Below are 12,611 nucleotides of genomic sequence, written 5' to 3'. Positions count from 1 at the left end.
TTTCCTACGTGGATCATTGATCCTCAACTACATGATGATATCGTAAGGATGAACTTCCTCTCTCACACAAGTGATGGTTTGACGGATCAAGGGACTTGCGAGAGACCAATCGACGCGGAATTGAATCATCTCGAGCATGTGCGTCGTTTGTGGTTAGGCCATACCCCAAATACGGCTTCGGAGATGTCAGGCTTGGAGCAGCTTCCAGGAATGGAATCAGAATCACCACCTTCATGCGAAACAACCGAAATGGGCGATCGGAACTGTCAAGATATCAGGGCACGCTTACGAATTGACCCCTACGAACCATACGTTCCTTCTGTGGAGGCTGTGAACATGGGTATTCGAATGTATTTCGCCAAAGCCCATCCCATGTTCCCGGTTGTCCACGCAGCCACTTTCAAACCGTGCAGAGGGAGTGCAAGTCTTTTGGCATCCATGTGTGCGCTAGGCGGCCTGTTTACTGGCTCCGAACATGGATTACAGCAAGGAATACACCTTATTGAACGTATAATCAAGGCGACACTCCAGAGCTGGGAGCACATCATTGCCAAAAATCTGGACATGCTGATACCAATTATCCATAACGCGGTCATAGCACAATTGTTTGGCCTTCTGTCAGGAAGCTCTACCCTACTACTTGCTGTAGATGCTTTCCACGGTCCACCAATACTCTGGGCAAGGCATTTACGGTTGCATACCAAAGAACACAAATTTTTTCTCGACTTCAATGCTGACAACGCAAAATTGAATGAAGCCTGGCATGAATGGGCCCACGGCGAGGAGGTCCTACGGATGAGGCATAGCCTTTTTATTATTGATGCCGAGTTGGCAAGCATACTGCACCGCGAGCCACTCCAGAGCTTTCAATCATACAACCTGTCCCCGACCTGTTCAGAGAATGTCTTTATCGCGTCGAATGCCCTAGCTTGGAAAGCAAGTTACCACGCGGAATTACAGGCGCGAAAACATCAAATTCTTACTTTGAACTTCGGCGTCACGCTTTTGGAACCAAAAACCCTCGAGCAAGTGCCATCAACAAGCCAATTCACTGCGTATGCAATCCTACAAAGCTTCAGCATTCATGTTTTGTCGTTCAAAGCGCAGGATGTCACGACCCACCATTCAACAGAACACTTTCACCGACCGCTCAATTATTTTTATCATCATTTTTTAGAAGCGTATCTTGATACATCATTACCCAATGATCCACTGCAATTGATTGTTTTGTGGCATTTAGTATACATGGAAATATATGCTGACTTCAATCTCTTAGAAATGGCTGTGGGTCGTGAGGGATGCAAACTTTCAGAGGAACAATTCTCCACTCTTCTCTCTTGGGCAGATTCTGAAGATGCATTCAGGTGCGTTCTTCACGGTTTGATGATCCGCAAACATATCCAGGCTATGAGCCTCGCTTCTGAGCCTGCTATACATACTCCTAGGGCTCTTTTTTGGACTGGCCTGGTGTTATTTTGCTATATACGTTTTAGCTCAAACACCAAAGCACCGGCATCACGCATATCATCCGAAGTCCGCCAATTTCCAGAACTATATCTTTCTGGCATGGATGTCTCCATCCTACTCCCGGAGCTCAGAGAGGCAAAGGCCGAGGTTAACTTTTCTCTTAAAGCTATTTTATTGTCAGCTGTTGATTTATTGGACAAGATTGGGCATTGGGGAGTCTCACGCAGGTTTTCGGCTTTACTAAGAGCAATTTGCGATTACGCCTTCTGCTGTAATGAGAGTTGGGCTTGAGAGATTGAATACTCGCGCAAATCAATTCCTCCAACCAGTCAAACAAAACCCGTATTCTCCCTGCATGGAACTTAGTATTGCCAGAGCGCTACAGCCACTAAGTGTTCAAATGCCGCAGCTTACAAAAGGCGTACTCAGAGCCATCAAAAGACAGCGCTTATCCAAGGCATTCAAAAACCCCCAGAGATGTCATTTCTGCCATATCGACTACCTCATCACGGCGCAGATTACGCACGTGGTTTTCTACAATTTTAGGCTGGCACGGAAAACTCTGTTTAGGTTACCTGAGAGGACTAATGCCTTTGACTAGACGGTAAATCCAGAATCTGATTCCTACTAGCTGACTACATGTCTCATCGACAGTTGGGATAATATTTGGCGTTGAGGTATACCATGAAAACCATATGTCTGTTCCACGCTGAGCTCAAAATTTGAGAAGAGGACTAGGCAAGCCGCACGATAGACAGGCGATATAGACCGAATAAGCAGGACATTGCAGGTGGCTCAGGGCTCCTGAGAGATCAACAACTTGAGTCAGCGCCGAAAGTATAGTATAGTCGCTTAGGTTGCTTGATTGATTATATTAAGGTTTGAATCAAAACTTCTAAACGTGTCTACTTTCAGCTTACTTGTATTGAACTCAAGTAATTGAAGGATCTTTGATCATGAGGATCATGACTCATATAGCTTATATAGTAAGTATCGATATCTGTTTTTATTCCTTGAAACTGGACTAGCTGAATTCAAATCAGCACGGCTTAATTGGGGCAAATTAGTAGCTTCTTTAGCCTGCCTAGTACAAAAGGCTGATTTCTCGATGTTTCGATACATGACCCATAACCCATACAATTTTATGCCTGCCACAGGAAGCTACCAGTAGGTTATTAGATAGAGATACAGTAATACCTAGCTAACTGGAATATAATGTGCTAGGTATGAGATGATATAGCTTATGAAAGTTATGGAGATTGATTCACAACTCAAGCCTGTTTACTTGGATGCAGGAGATTCGTATAGTGTTAATGTTGTTAAACCATTAAGGTTACTTCGGGCACATTCATTAAAGAATTTGAATATCTACGAAAGTGGCAAGTTCTCGGATGTTGAGAACAAATGCCATATATTTAGATTCACAGTGCATAGTTGCATCATCGCCTTCAACAAACCTAGCTTGAACAGTTTTCTCTGCAGAAAAAGGTCAATCAGGCTATACAGCAACGTATGCAGTGATGAAGCTGACAGATTGAAGGAGGCAATATCAAGGAGCGATAATTATAGATGAGCATCTTGTACTTGTTGAGGAAAAGATGATCAATCCATCTACCAAGGGCAATAACGATAACTCAATTTTCTTAAAATTGCAACTTGATTCAGAATGCTACTTATCCAGCGCCCGAGATTAAACCACAGCTTCATACCAGAGCCCAACCTTACCTTCATCCAACGCAAAGTCATACGCAAATTCATACTCAAAGTCATAAAATCAGGGGGTGAACATCAAAGATCAACAACAACTAGCTGTGGTAATAGACTGTCTCAGTCTCGACCGCTGAAGATATAAAAGATCTATCAAATTGTACACCCTTGCTAATAGGAATTCTTCACCAAAAACTTAAGAATATATCGAAGGAAAAGTTTGGACGCACAAGGTGCCCAATCAGTTTTATGTGAATTATTTGGTAGGTTTACGGGCCCGGTATTCCCTAAACTCAACCTAGAGGATATCAAATTCAATGTCGCTATGCAACGTCTTTTCCCCTCATATTAGAAGAGCCGTTTCATCAAGTCCGATTTTCCGGATTTTGCGTACAAACGTCTCATTTTCGATGACGGAAAGAGTGGTGGAATTGGGAAAAGAATTATGTTTGGTCCTTCTCATTCAAATTGAAAGACGGGTCAAGGAGCAAGCAACCCATCAGACCATACGCGATATTGTCTTCGTGTGTATTGACGGAGTCTTGTTGCAGCATTTACTGAAGGTCTTTGAAGACACAAGGGCTCTTCACTCTCCAAGCACCCGAGCCCCACTCATCGTAGCGGTATGCGGTCACTTTTTGAGGCCGAAACATCACGGGGCCAGATTCAGAGCCGAATATCACGCGGACTGTGCCTATCGTACTGTCCTTGATCGATCTAAACGACTACTGCCCGACTTCAACGCTAGCAGGTGCCGAATGATGGTAAACTTAATAATTGCACAATGTGACTATCTCAAAGTTTCACCTATACATGAACTGTATATGCCTTGTATTGAGATATCGGATGCTCGGATCTACTTGTGACGTAAACGCTGAGTGCTCGCTCAATCGGTTGGGATATGCTGATCATATAGATACGAGGATGACAGATCCACTCCATGGGAAGCCCGTAGAGCCAAGCGAGTCGGAGCCGAGCTAGCCGTTTAGCCTTTCTTCTAAAGTGAGAACCTTCTTCTACGCTTCCCGTACTAACAGGTATCCGGATTCTCCGGTAATTAAAAATACATGACTATTACTTTCAAGACCTGCAGAAGACGATTTCCTCCCTCTGATAATTCGCCGTAATGTGTCGTCGCTCCCAATTGGTGGCGAGCAAGGAAAGGATCGGAGACGGCTTTGTAAGTTCAGCGCGTTACAATACTCGTTTCGCTGACTTACCGCAGGGAATTGGTCCGGTCTCACGAATCTTCATTGCCTCAAATCTAGTCTTTGCCTCACAATTACATGATCTCAATTTTAGGTAAAGGATACATTGGAGGAAACTCGGAAATTCCGCATACACTAAATGGTCCACAAGACCATTTCTACATCCAAGGCCTACCGAGCTGATCATATACCAATTTTAATATCAGTATATGTAACACTCTGGCAGCTACAAACCTATCTGCAGAAATTTTGCCCTCATCAGTGGTCACTAATTCGAAGTGCACATAAAGTATGGTACGAGCACGCTGGCATTCTTACTTGCAAATATGCATGCTTAACCCGATTCAGGTTCCAGACAAAGCACGCCTTCACATTATCATTGTCGGGGCAGGTCTGAGTGGCATTGCTGCCGCAATCTCCGCGGCTCTCTCCGGGCATTTTGTTGAAGTCATAGAACAAGCACCCGAACTCGCTGAAGTAGGAGCCGGGCTTCAAGTCACTCCCAATGCCTCACGACTCCTACAGTATTGGGGTCTACCAGAGTTCGTCTGGGAAGCAGCTGCAGAGCCCAAGAAATTGACGGTACATCGTTATTCAGGACAGGTTTTGGCGCATGATGCCTCATTCGCTGAAAACATTCGGGCAAGTTATAATGCACCTTTTGTGGATATGCATCGAGGAGATCTTCAGAAGGCACTGTACATGCGAGCGCGAGACCTGGGAGTCGCTTTTCACCTTGGTGAGAGGATCGAAAGCATTGACTTCGAGTCTACAACGGTGTGTTCTATGAAAGGACATAGTTTTTCAGGTGATCTTATAATCGCTGCCGATGGGTTATGGTCCAAATGCCGGGATGCTTTTGTCGGAAGGAAAGATGAGCCAGTCCCAACGGGAGATCTAGCATATCGAATTGTCTTGACCGCAGATCAAATTACAGACCCCGAGCTGAGATCGCTGGTCCAGAATCCTGAAGTTCATTTCTGGATAGGGCCCGGGGCTCATGCTGTCGGCTATTCAATGCGAGGAGGGAAGATGTATAATATTGTTCTGCTTGTACCAGACACTCTGCCTGCAGGTGTCTCCAAGCAGGTAGGCTCTGTGAAGGAGATGCGAGAGCTTTTTGTTGACTGGGATCCGATGTGAGTCATGTGCAGAAAGTGACAAGGAGGCTGTTTATTGACTAACTGCTCTAGCCTGAATAAGCTCTTGAATTATGTGAACGACGTGGACAAATGGAAGTTGATGCACCGTGAGTCTTACCATTATCTTCGAGTCGGTGACAATCTAATATCATTATAGATGGCGAAATGGCCAGATGGGTCAATGAAAAGTCGAATCTGGTCTTCATGTAAGCTTTTACTTCTGCTCAATGTGGACCCAACTGTTGTCTCAATAGTCTGGACTAATACATGCCGTGTCTAAGCGGGGATTCTTGTCACCCAATGCTACCTTACTTGGCTCAGGGTGCCAATTCGTCCTTAGAAGATGGAGCCGTTCTAGGTCTTCTTCTAGGATACATGAACGACAAAGCTCAATTGGGCCGGATTCTTCGGCTATATGAGACTCTTCGCAAATCGAGAGGGGAGGCCATTGTGCGGGAAACATTCAAGCAGGTAGGGCTAATCCCTATATATATTCCTCACTTGTTAGTGTTTTAAGAATAACTGACTAATACTCACTAGAGAGACGACTTCCATATGTGTGACGGAGAAGAACAGCAAAAGCGCGATCAGGTCTTTCTCTCCCAGCTTGGCAAGAAAATAAAGGGCGCTTTCCCTAGTAGATGGTATTTGACCCAAACCCCATACCAGAAGGTGTTGCTCACATTTTTATAGGACGTGTCCTGTGGTTCAACCGTGGCTGTATGGCTATGATGCTGTCAAGGAGGTTGAGGATGCAATTGCCCAGAATCCGGATATTCTCATTGATCCTACTCATTGACGGGCGTACCATCGTTACAATACCAAAAACTCAGACCTATCATTTTATTCAATTATTGTGAAATGTCAATCGCCTTATAGTTTAGTCAATGATTGATCAGAATTCTTGGTTTCCTTTTTCATTAGCCACAGAGGTTAAAGTTAGAATATGATAAGCAGGACGTCAAGATGAAGCACAGCAGCCAGCCGAGCCAACTGCTTCATGCTGCAGACTATGAGAAACAATAAAACTGGGATATTTCCACTGGTCAAATATTCACTCGTAGATCTTCCATGCAAAATATTCAGTTTACCGACTTACTATCACGTTAGAGCTGCCTCTGAGTATCTCTGCTTTACCTCCGAAGCGACACTGGACGATCACACTTCCCGGTCATGCTTAGCCAGTCTTCCGAAAGAATGCCGCCTACTGGGAAGCCTGAGTGTATTAAGCTCGCATGAGGAAGACAGAGATAGGCGACATAGAAATGCTAGAATAGGCATTTTTGATTACCATGATAGGAGTAACTAGACTTTTCAGGATGATGAGAGTAAAATCATCCATCCTCCTGGGTGATTGACCATTGATTTGACTTAATCGAATCTGTGTCAAATGCTGCGCGCAATTGCGATACAGCGCCCATCTTATCCTTTGCCGTATATCTCGCACTCTAAAGCAAATTAGGTATAATATTTGACAGCACTAGTCACGTAACGTGTTAAATCATCTCAAGAAAAAAGGTGTCAGGCTAGTCGAGTTCACTCTGATTGCGGGCTTCTTTCTACAAAGCTGCAAAGTCAGCTCGTAGAAGTACGTACTGTACTATAGGCTAGGAAAATTCAAAGCGTTTAGCTTTCAATGTAACGGCATTTTGGCCAGGCCTGGATCAGGAGTGATTCCGTCTAAAGCCTTTTCTCTTGACCCCTTGTCGGCAGCGTGAGGAGAGATTGCGTCAACATATAAAGGATACTAAGCTGTATAAAACGAATTTGGTCAAAGAGAACGAGAGATGTATTCAGCAACTTAGGATTTCTTGCTGTAGAGTATCCTTCTATGAATGTACTCCCGCACAGTTGTTGGCTTGCGTCCCAAAAGCCATTCAAGGACGTTGCTATTGCCTTTGAGTCCGTAAATGTTGTAGACAAGAGACAGTCGCTGTATGGCATCGCGTATAGAGTGTGGCAAGGAGTCTGTGTCAGATACAGCCTCTTTGCGAAATTCCCCTGACTCGAGAAAATCTAATGGCTTGATTTGAATAGGCCGTCCGATCTCGTCTTGCAAAATAGATATGATATCTGCATATGCAGTAGGGCCTGTGGAACAGATCATATATTGAGCGAAGTAATGTTTTTCTCGCTCTAAAATAATCTTTCCCAGTGCTTCTGCCAAGTCCTTGAGAATAGTGAAAGAAAACTTAGTGTGTATGTCAAACATGACTGGAAAGATAGACCTCTCTGCATTCAAGAGAAGTGCTATTGGGAACGAGTCTAGTATGTGGCTGGGCTGGACTATAGTATATGGGAGGCCAGAGTCGATAAGAAATTCTTCCACATGCTGCTTGTTGCGGTGATTTCTGAGTTTCTGCAAATGTGGATGTAACACAGAGGAATATATAAAGTGCTTCAGTTGCCCGTATTTGAATTCGTGTTGTGCTGCGTTAATCATTGTGAAGCCAATCTGAGATTCGTTACTCTTAGACGGCCCAATGTAGATAACGACTATAACACCGGACAAAAATCGCCGGGCATCGTGAGCATCAGCCATATCACCACGGACAACATCGGCTTCAGGGTATTTGACTTTGAGAAACTCCTCTGAGGATGCACTATTAACAGCAAGGCGTATGTGCTTCCAATTACCATACAGGAGAGGAATCAACTGTGAGCATTGCATGCCACTAGCACAGGTGAGAAGGATAACATCATTTTTGATATCGGCCGGCATGCTGGGTGATTTGCCGATCGATTCGGACAATGTTGGAAGCCAATGGAATGGATCTGAGTGTGATGTGAATTTGCATGGACAGAATACTCTGCCCGATAAAGGCTAACGAGCTCCAGATTTCAAGTTCCTTATTCCCAAAAACTGAATTAGATCCGCGCTTCCCCTCTTATGCCGATTGCGACAATAGCTGTTCGTATATTTCATCTATGAAGAATGTGGGGCAGTCTCGGCGCTTCGGAAGGCCCGAACACCGATATCTCCTGCCGTCTTGTAATTTCACTTCTCTTTGTATTTGTGGGACAAATAGCTCCAAGAAGACTGTGGATCATTTACGTAGATCTTCGCAGTACGTAGAAGGAAAATCCTGGGAGATCAGGAACTACTCAGGTTAACCCAATAAACTCATTAACCCGGTAGGGATGGCGCAGGTATTGGAATCCTTTTTCTCGGCGAATAACCCACTAACCCACCCCACACCGCCTTCTTGAACGAACCACGTGTGGAATTCGTGAGTCTTTGAACACGTCAAAATCAAGGAAATATACTATTTCCGAGGATTTTTTAAGATGCCCTCTATACCTAAGCCTTTGTCTCCTTCTTCTTCTGATTTTCCGAAGTAACAATTATAATTGCAACAGACGAATCCAAACAATCATCTATGCGTACTTGCTCTTCAAGATACTGGCTTTTTGTCTTGACAAATTATAACTGAGATATAGCTTAGTAGACTACGAAATGTTATACAGACAGCCTGAGATACTGTATGAGCGATTATTTCTGGAAATTATTGGAAAGTAGGAAGGCAAGGTGCGATACAGTTATCAACGCTGAAGCTAGCCGTAAGTTATTACCCCTCAAACCAACGGCAGAATGGAAGGATTGATTTCCCTGCGCCTTCCCACCGGTCTAACGAGATCATTGGGAGTCAGAACCCGAGTATACTTTCAAGCCAAGCAAATCTTGTGCATTGCCATAGGCGAACTTTTCAAAGTCGGCCTCCGACAGCAAACCGCTCTGCCGAACCTCTTCAACAAATGCCAGACCTTTTTCGTTAGACGAGAACGGGTAATCGACGCTATAGAGAATATGACTGATTGAGGTTGTCTGTAACAAGCATTGCAGAGGAGGAAGAGCGAACATGCCGCTAGTTGTGATCCAGATGTTTTCCTCCCACACCTGTTTGAATCCTCTCTTCAGACCCCAGGTACCTGTGGTGGAGATGATTCTCTCAAGCTGGAACGGGATCATCTCTCCCATATGTCCAATTATGATCTTGATCTTGGTAAAGCGGTCAAAGAAGCCGCTGGCAAACATTTTCAGAATACTCAAAGCAGTATCCGAGTGCCATCCCCAGCCGAAGGCACTGAGAGCTGTCGCAATCTTTTGATTATAGTCACCCTCGTAACGATCTCTGTCGACAGGGAAAGAAGGGTGAATATATATAGGAACTTTGAGTTCCTCAGCCATCTGGAAGACCACCCAGAATCGTTGATTGTCGTAATATTCTCCGTGGACATGATTATCTATCAAGGCACCAACAAACTGTAAGTCCTTAATGCAGCGTCTAAGCTCGTTTGCAGCATCGATCGGGTCGTTCATAGGAAGCATAGCAAAGCCAGCTAATCGATTCGAATTCTTGGAGATCTTCAAGGCAAGCTCATCATTTGCTGCAGTACAGATTGCTGGAAGCCTGATGCCGGGAGCATGTGATAGAACCTGAAGTAACAGTTGCCCATTATCCATATCCCGCATGCGTTCCTCCCCGAAGGCCTTAAGTTTGACCGGGATATGAGGAGGAAAATCAGCGTAGCGATCAACCTTTTGCGCTTGGGTGACCACAGTAGAGAGATAGTGCTCTTCAAGCGCGATCAATGGTATCATGATGAAGGATATCTGCGGGGACGAAGGTATGATTAAAGCGGTATACTCGGTTCGCGGTGGGTGAAAAAATGGTACCAGGAACTGAAGGCCATCATTAAATGTACGTATCGGCACCCATTCCCGTGCTTAAAGCGTGCGAAGATCGTTGCGCGACGGTCGGTGACCGTGGATGGCCGAAATGCCGAAAGTCTTACTAACGGTACTGACGCGCTACGATCCAGACTGCGCAGTTTTCCGTTTTCGTAAACAGGTTGACTCACGGGAAGCTCCGATCGAGGCCGATATCTCCGGAGGAACAGGAGGGAGGTTGTCGATCCCGTACCCCACAGAGGGTCATTGGCGTCGGAATATCCGAGCTATTCTGGTCTGCAGCGAAACTGGGGAAAGGGAGTTTGAAAGCCCAGGCTTTATTGAAGCATAAACAGGCTCCATTGAGGCATGAATCGCCAAGAGGATATCTTCCGTCAGCGACCATGGCTGTCTGATTCGCCCGTCTCTGTCGAAAATCCGAGGTCTCACGCTTGATTGTACAGACTATCGGTACTAGGCCATTTTGGAGAAGCCGAGCAACAAGATCGTCCCCAGACTATACATAAACCTCGAAGAGACTGGGAAAGATATCCTCACAAACTCCCAAGTGACTGATCCTATTCTCATTCCGCTCTCATTGTTTGATTGTCTATAGTGCTACGTTCTCACCCCCACCCCTTTCATTGAAATGCCGCTTCAAACATTGCCGGATGGTCGTAAGATCGTTCCGTTAGTTGTCGGCGCAACGCCAATCACAACAAATGTAGCGGACATTCACCCTGCTATTTCGACAACGGACAAAACTCCGATCCACTATTACCAGTCTGCATCCAGGGCAGACTGCGAACTTGCATGCCACACGGCCTGGCGAGCATTTTCCGAAGGTGGCAACGGCGAGGAGCCCTGGAAACGCGCCAGTGTTGAGAAGAGACGGGCTTTACTGCATCGCGTTGCTGATTTGTTCCTCGAGAGACAAGAGGAGCTCTTGAGCGCGCAAATCCATGAGACCAGTTGTCCCATGTTATGGGCCAAAAACAACGTCAATCTCACGGTTCAATACCTCCGCGAAATCGCCGCTTGCTTGGGGCAAGTACGAGGGGAGATTCCCCCGAACGATAAACCGAACACAATGGCTTTTGTTTTTAAAGAACCAGTTGGTGGTGTTTTGGTTATTCCACCGTATGTTCAAACTCCCCGAACACAAAAAGCTGATAGCATTGGAAAACTTAAGATCTGACAGTTGGAATGCCGCGCTTATTTTGTGTACTCGCGCTATCGCTTCTGCCGTGGCGGCCGGCTGCACAGTCGTCTTGAAAGCGTCCGAACTTTGCCCCTACACGCATAGTCTGGTCCATGATATCTTCGTCGATGCCGGTGCCCCTTTGGGTGTGATCAACCTCCTCATGTCAGCTCGCTCTAAGGCAGCTGAAGTTACTGAGTGGCTGATTTCCCACCCTGCTATCAGAAAAATTGACTTTATTGGCTCTGCTGCTGTAGGTAGAATGATCGGTGCATGTGCTGCAAAGTATCTCAAGCCAGTTCTCTTGGAGCTTGGGGGGAAATGTCCTGCTATCGTACTAGATGACGCGGACATCTACAGAGCCGCTGAAATGTGTGCCAGGGGCGCCTTCCTGCATCACGGCCAGATATGCTTCAGCACAGAGCGTATTATCGTTCACAAAGCCATTGCCGAAAGTTTCACCGCAATGCTTGTTCAGGCAGCTGGAGCGGTGACGGCACAAGGCATGTCAGGTCGTGCTATTACCGAAGACATCGCTCAGCATGCATATGACGTGGTGCAAGACGCAGCGTCTAAAGGCTGTCGCTTAGTCTTCGGAAAAGCCTCATTCAAAGAAAAGAGCTCTGTTGCACTAGAGCCCACTATCATAGGCGTCGATACAACAAGCCCGACGTCATTACGCATTATCGATGAAGAGTCGTTTGGACCGAGTGTTAGCCTGTATATCGTCAACGATGACGAGGAGGCGATTAAGCTTGCAAATCAATCCGCATATGGGCTCAATGCCAGCATACACACAAGGGACATGGAACGCGGCCTACGGATCGGTCATGAACTAGAATACGGGCAAGTCCATCTCAATTTCATCACAATATACACAAGTCGTAAGTGCCAGTTCACGATATATCAAGCTTCAGAAAGCACACGATAACTGACGGCTATCCTTAGCGACTGGTCCCCAAGGAGGTGTGAAAGGTAGTGGCTGGGGCAGACAGAACGCAATTTGGGGTGTACAAGAGTTCTTACAAGATAAGAGTATCACTTGGCATGGTTGACGGTGGTCGGGAGTTTGAACATATTCTTCGTCAAATCGGGTCAACTGAAACTGGGGCGACATTCTATAACCGGCGCACATACTGGGATTTAAGCCGGAATCGAGAATTCAAATAGCACATACTTGGATTTAAACCCGCAATCGAGATTTCGAATGGCAC

At 45.7% G+C, this 12,611-nt stretch overlaps 5 protein-coding genes across 5 annotated transcripts; 3 read left to right on the top strand and 2 right to left on the bottom strand.

Moving 5' to 3' along the window:
• Positions 1–1,785, top strand: BP01DRAFT_361261 (uncharacterized protein; the record flags this gene model as incomplete). The annotated part of the gene is made up of 1 exon (XM_025576109.1): positions 1–1,785. A coding segment is annotated over one exon (1,758 nt), but the record flags the coding sequence as incomplete, so codon positions are not given.
• Positions 1,786–4,608: 2,823 nt separating this feature from the next.
• BP01DRAFT_361257 (FAD binding domain protein) lies at positions 4,609–6,408 on the top strand. Its single transcript, XM_025576108.1, has 7 exons — positions 4,609–4,676; positions 4,731–5,521; positions 5,576–5,631; positions 5,682–5,730; positions 5,806–5,995; positions 6,065–6,168; positions 6,218–6,408. The coding sequence occupies exons 1-7, from the start codon at positions 4,674–4,676 to the stop codon at positions 6,321–6,323; spliced, it is 1,299 nt and encodes a 432-aa protein (XP_025426456.1). The 5' UTR covers positions 4,609–4,673; the 3' UTR covers positions 6,324–6,408.
• An 878-nt stretch (positions 6,409–7,286) lies between these two features.
• Positions 7,287–8,363, bottom strand: BP01DRAFT_410011 (SDR family oxidoreductase). The gene has a single exon (XM_025578867.1). The coding sequence runs from the start codon at positions 8,244–8,246 to the stop codon at positions 7,326–7,328; it is 921 nt and encodes a 306-aa protein (XP_025426455.1). The 5' UTR covers positions 8,247–8,363; the 3' UTR covers positions 7,287–7,325.
• Positions 8,364–8,906: 543 nt separating this feature from the next.
• BP01DRAFT_419442 (amidohydrolase family protein) lies at positions 8,907–10,307 on the bottom strand. The gene has a single exon (XM_025579408.1). It carries the CDS (start codon positions 10,125–10,127, stop codon positions 9,162–9,164), a length of 966 nt encoding a protein of 321 aa, XP_025426454.1. The 5' UTR covers positions 10,128–10,307; the 3' UTR covers positions 8,907–9,161.
• BP01DRAFT_377835 (ALDH-like protein) lies at positions 10,196–12,452 on the top strand (the record flags this gene model as incomplete). The annotated part of the gene is made up of 5 exons (XM_025577021.1): positions 10,196–10,198; positions 10,661–10,704; positions 10,992–11,336; positions 11,398–12,281; positions 12,346–12,452. 5 exons carry the CDS (start codon positions 10,196–10,198, stop codon positions 12,450–12,452), a joined length of 1,383 nt encoding a protein of 460 aa, XP_025426453.1.
• Positions 12,453–12,611: the final 159 nt, after the last annotated feature.

This window comes from Aspergillus saccharolyticus (assembly GCF_003184585.1).
Source record: "Aspergillus saccharolyticus JOP 1030-1 unplaced genomic scaffold BP01scaffold_68, whole genome shotgun sequence".
Lineage (NCBI taxonomy): Eukaryota > Fungi > Ascomycota > Eurotiomycetes > Eurotiales > Aspergillaceae > Aspergillus > Aspergillus saccharolyticus.
The sequence above is the reverse complement of the archived record's forward strand: the minus strand, read 5'-3'. Positions and strand labels throughout refer to the sequence as shown.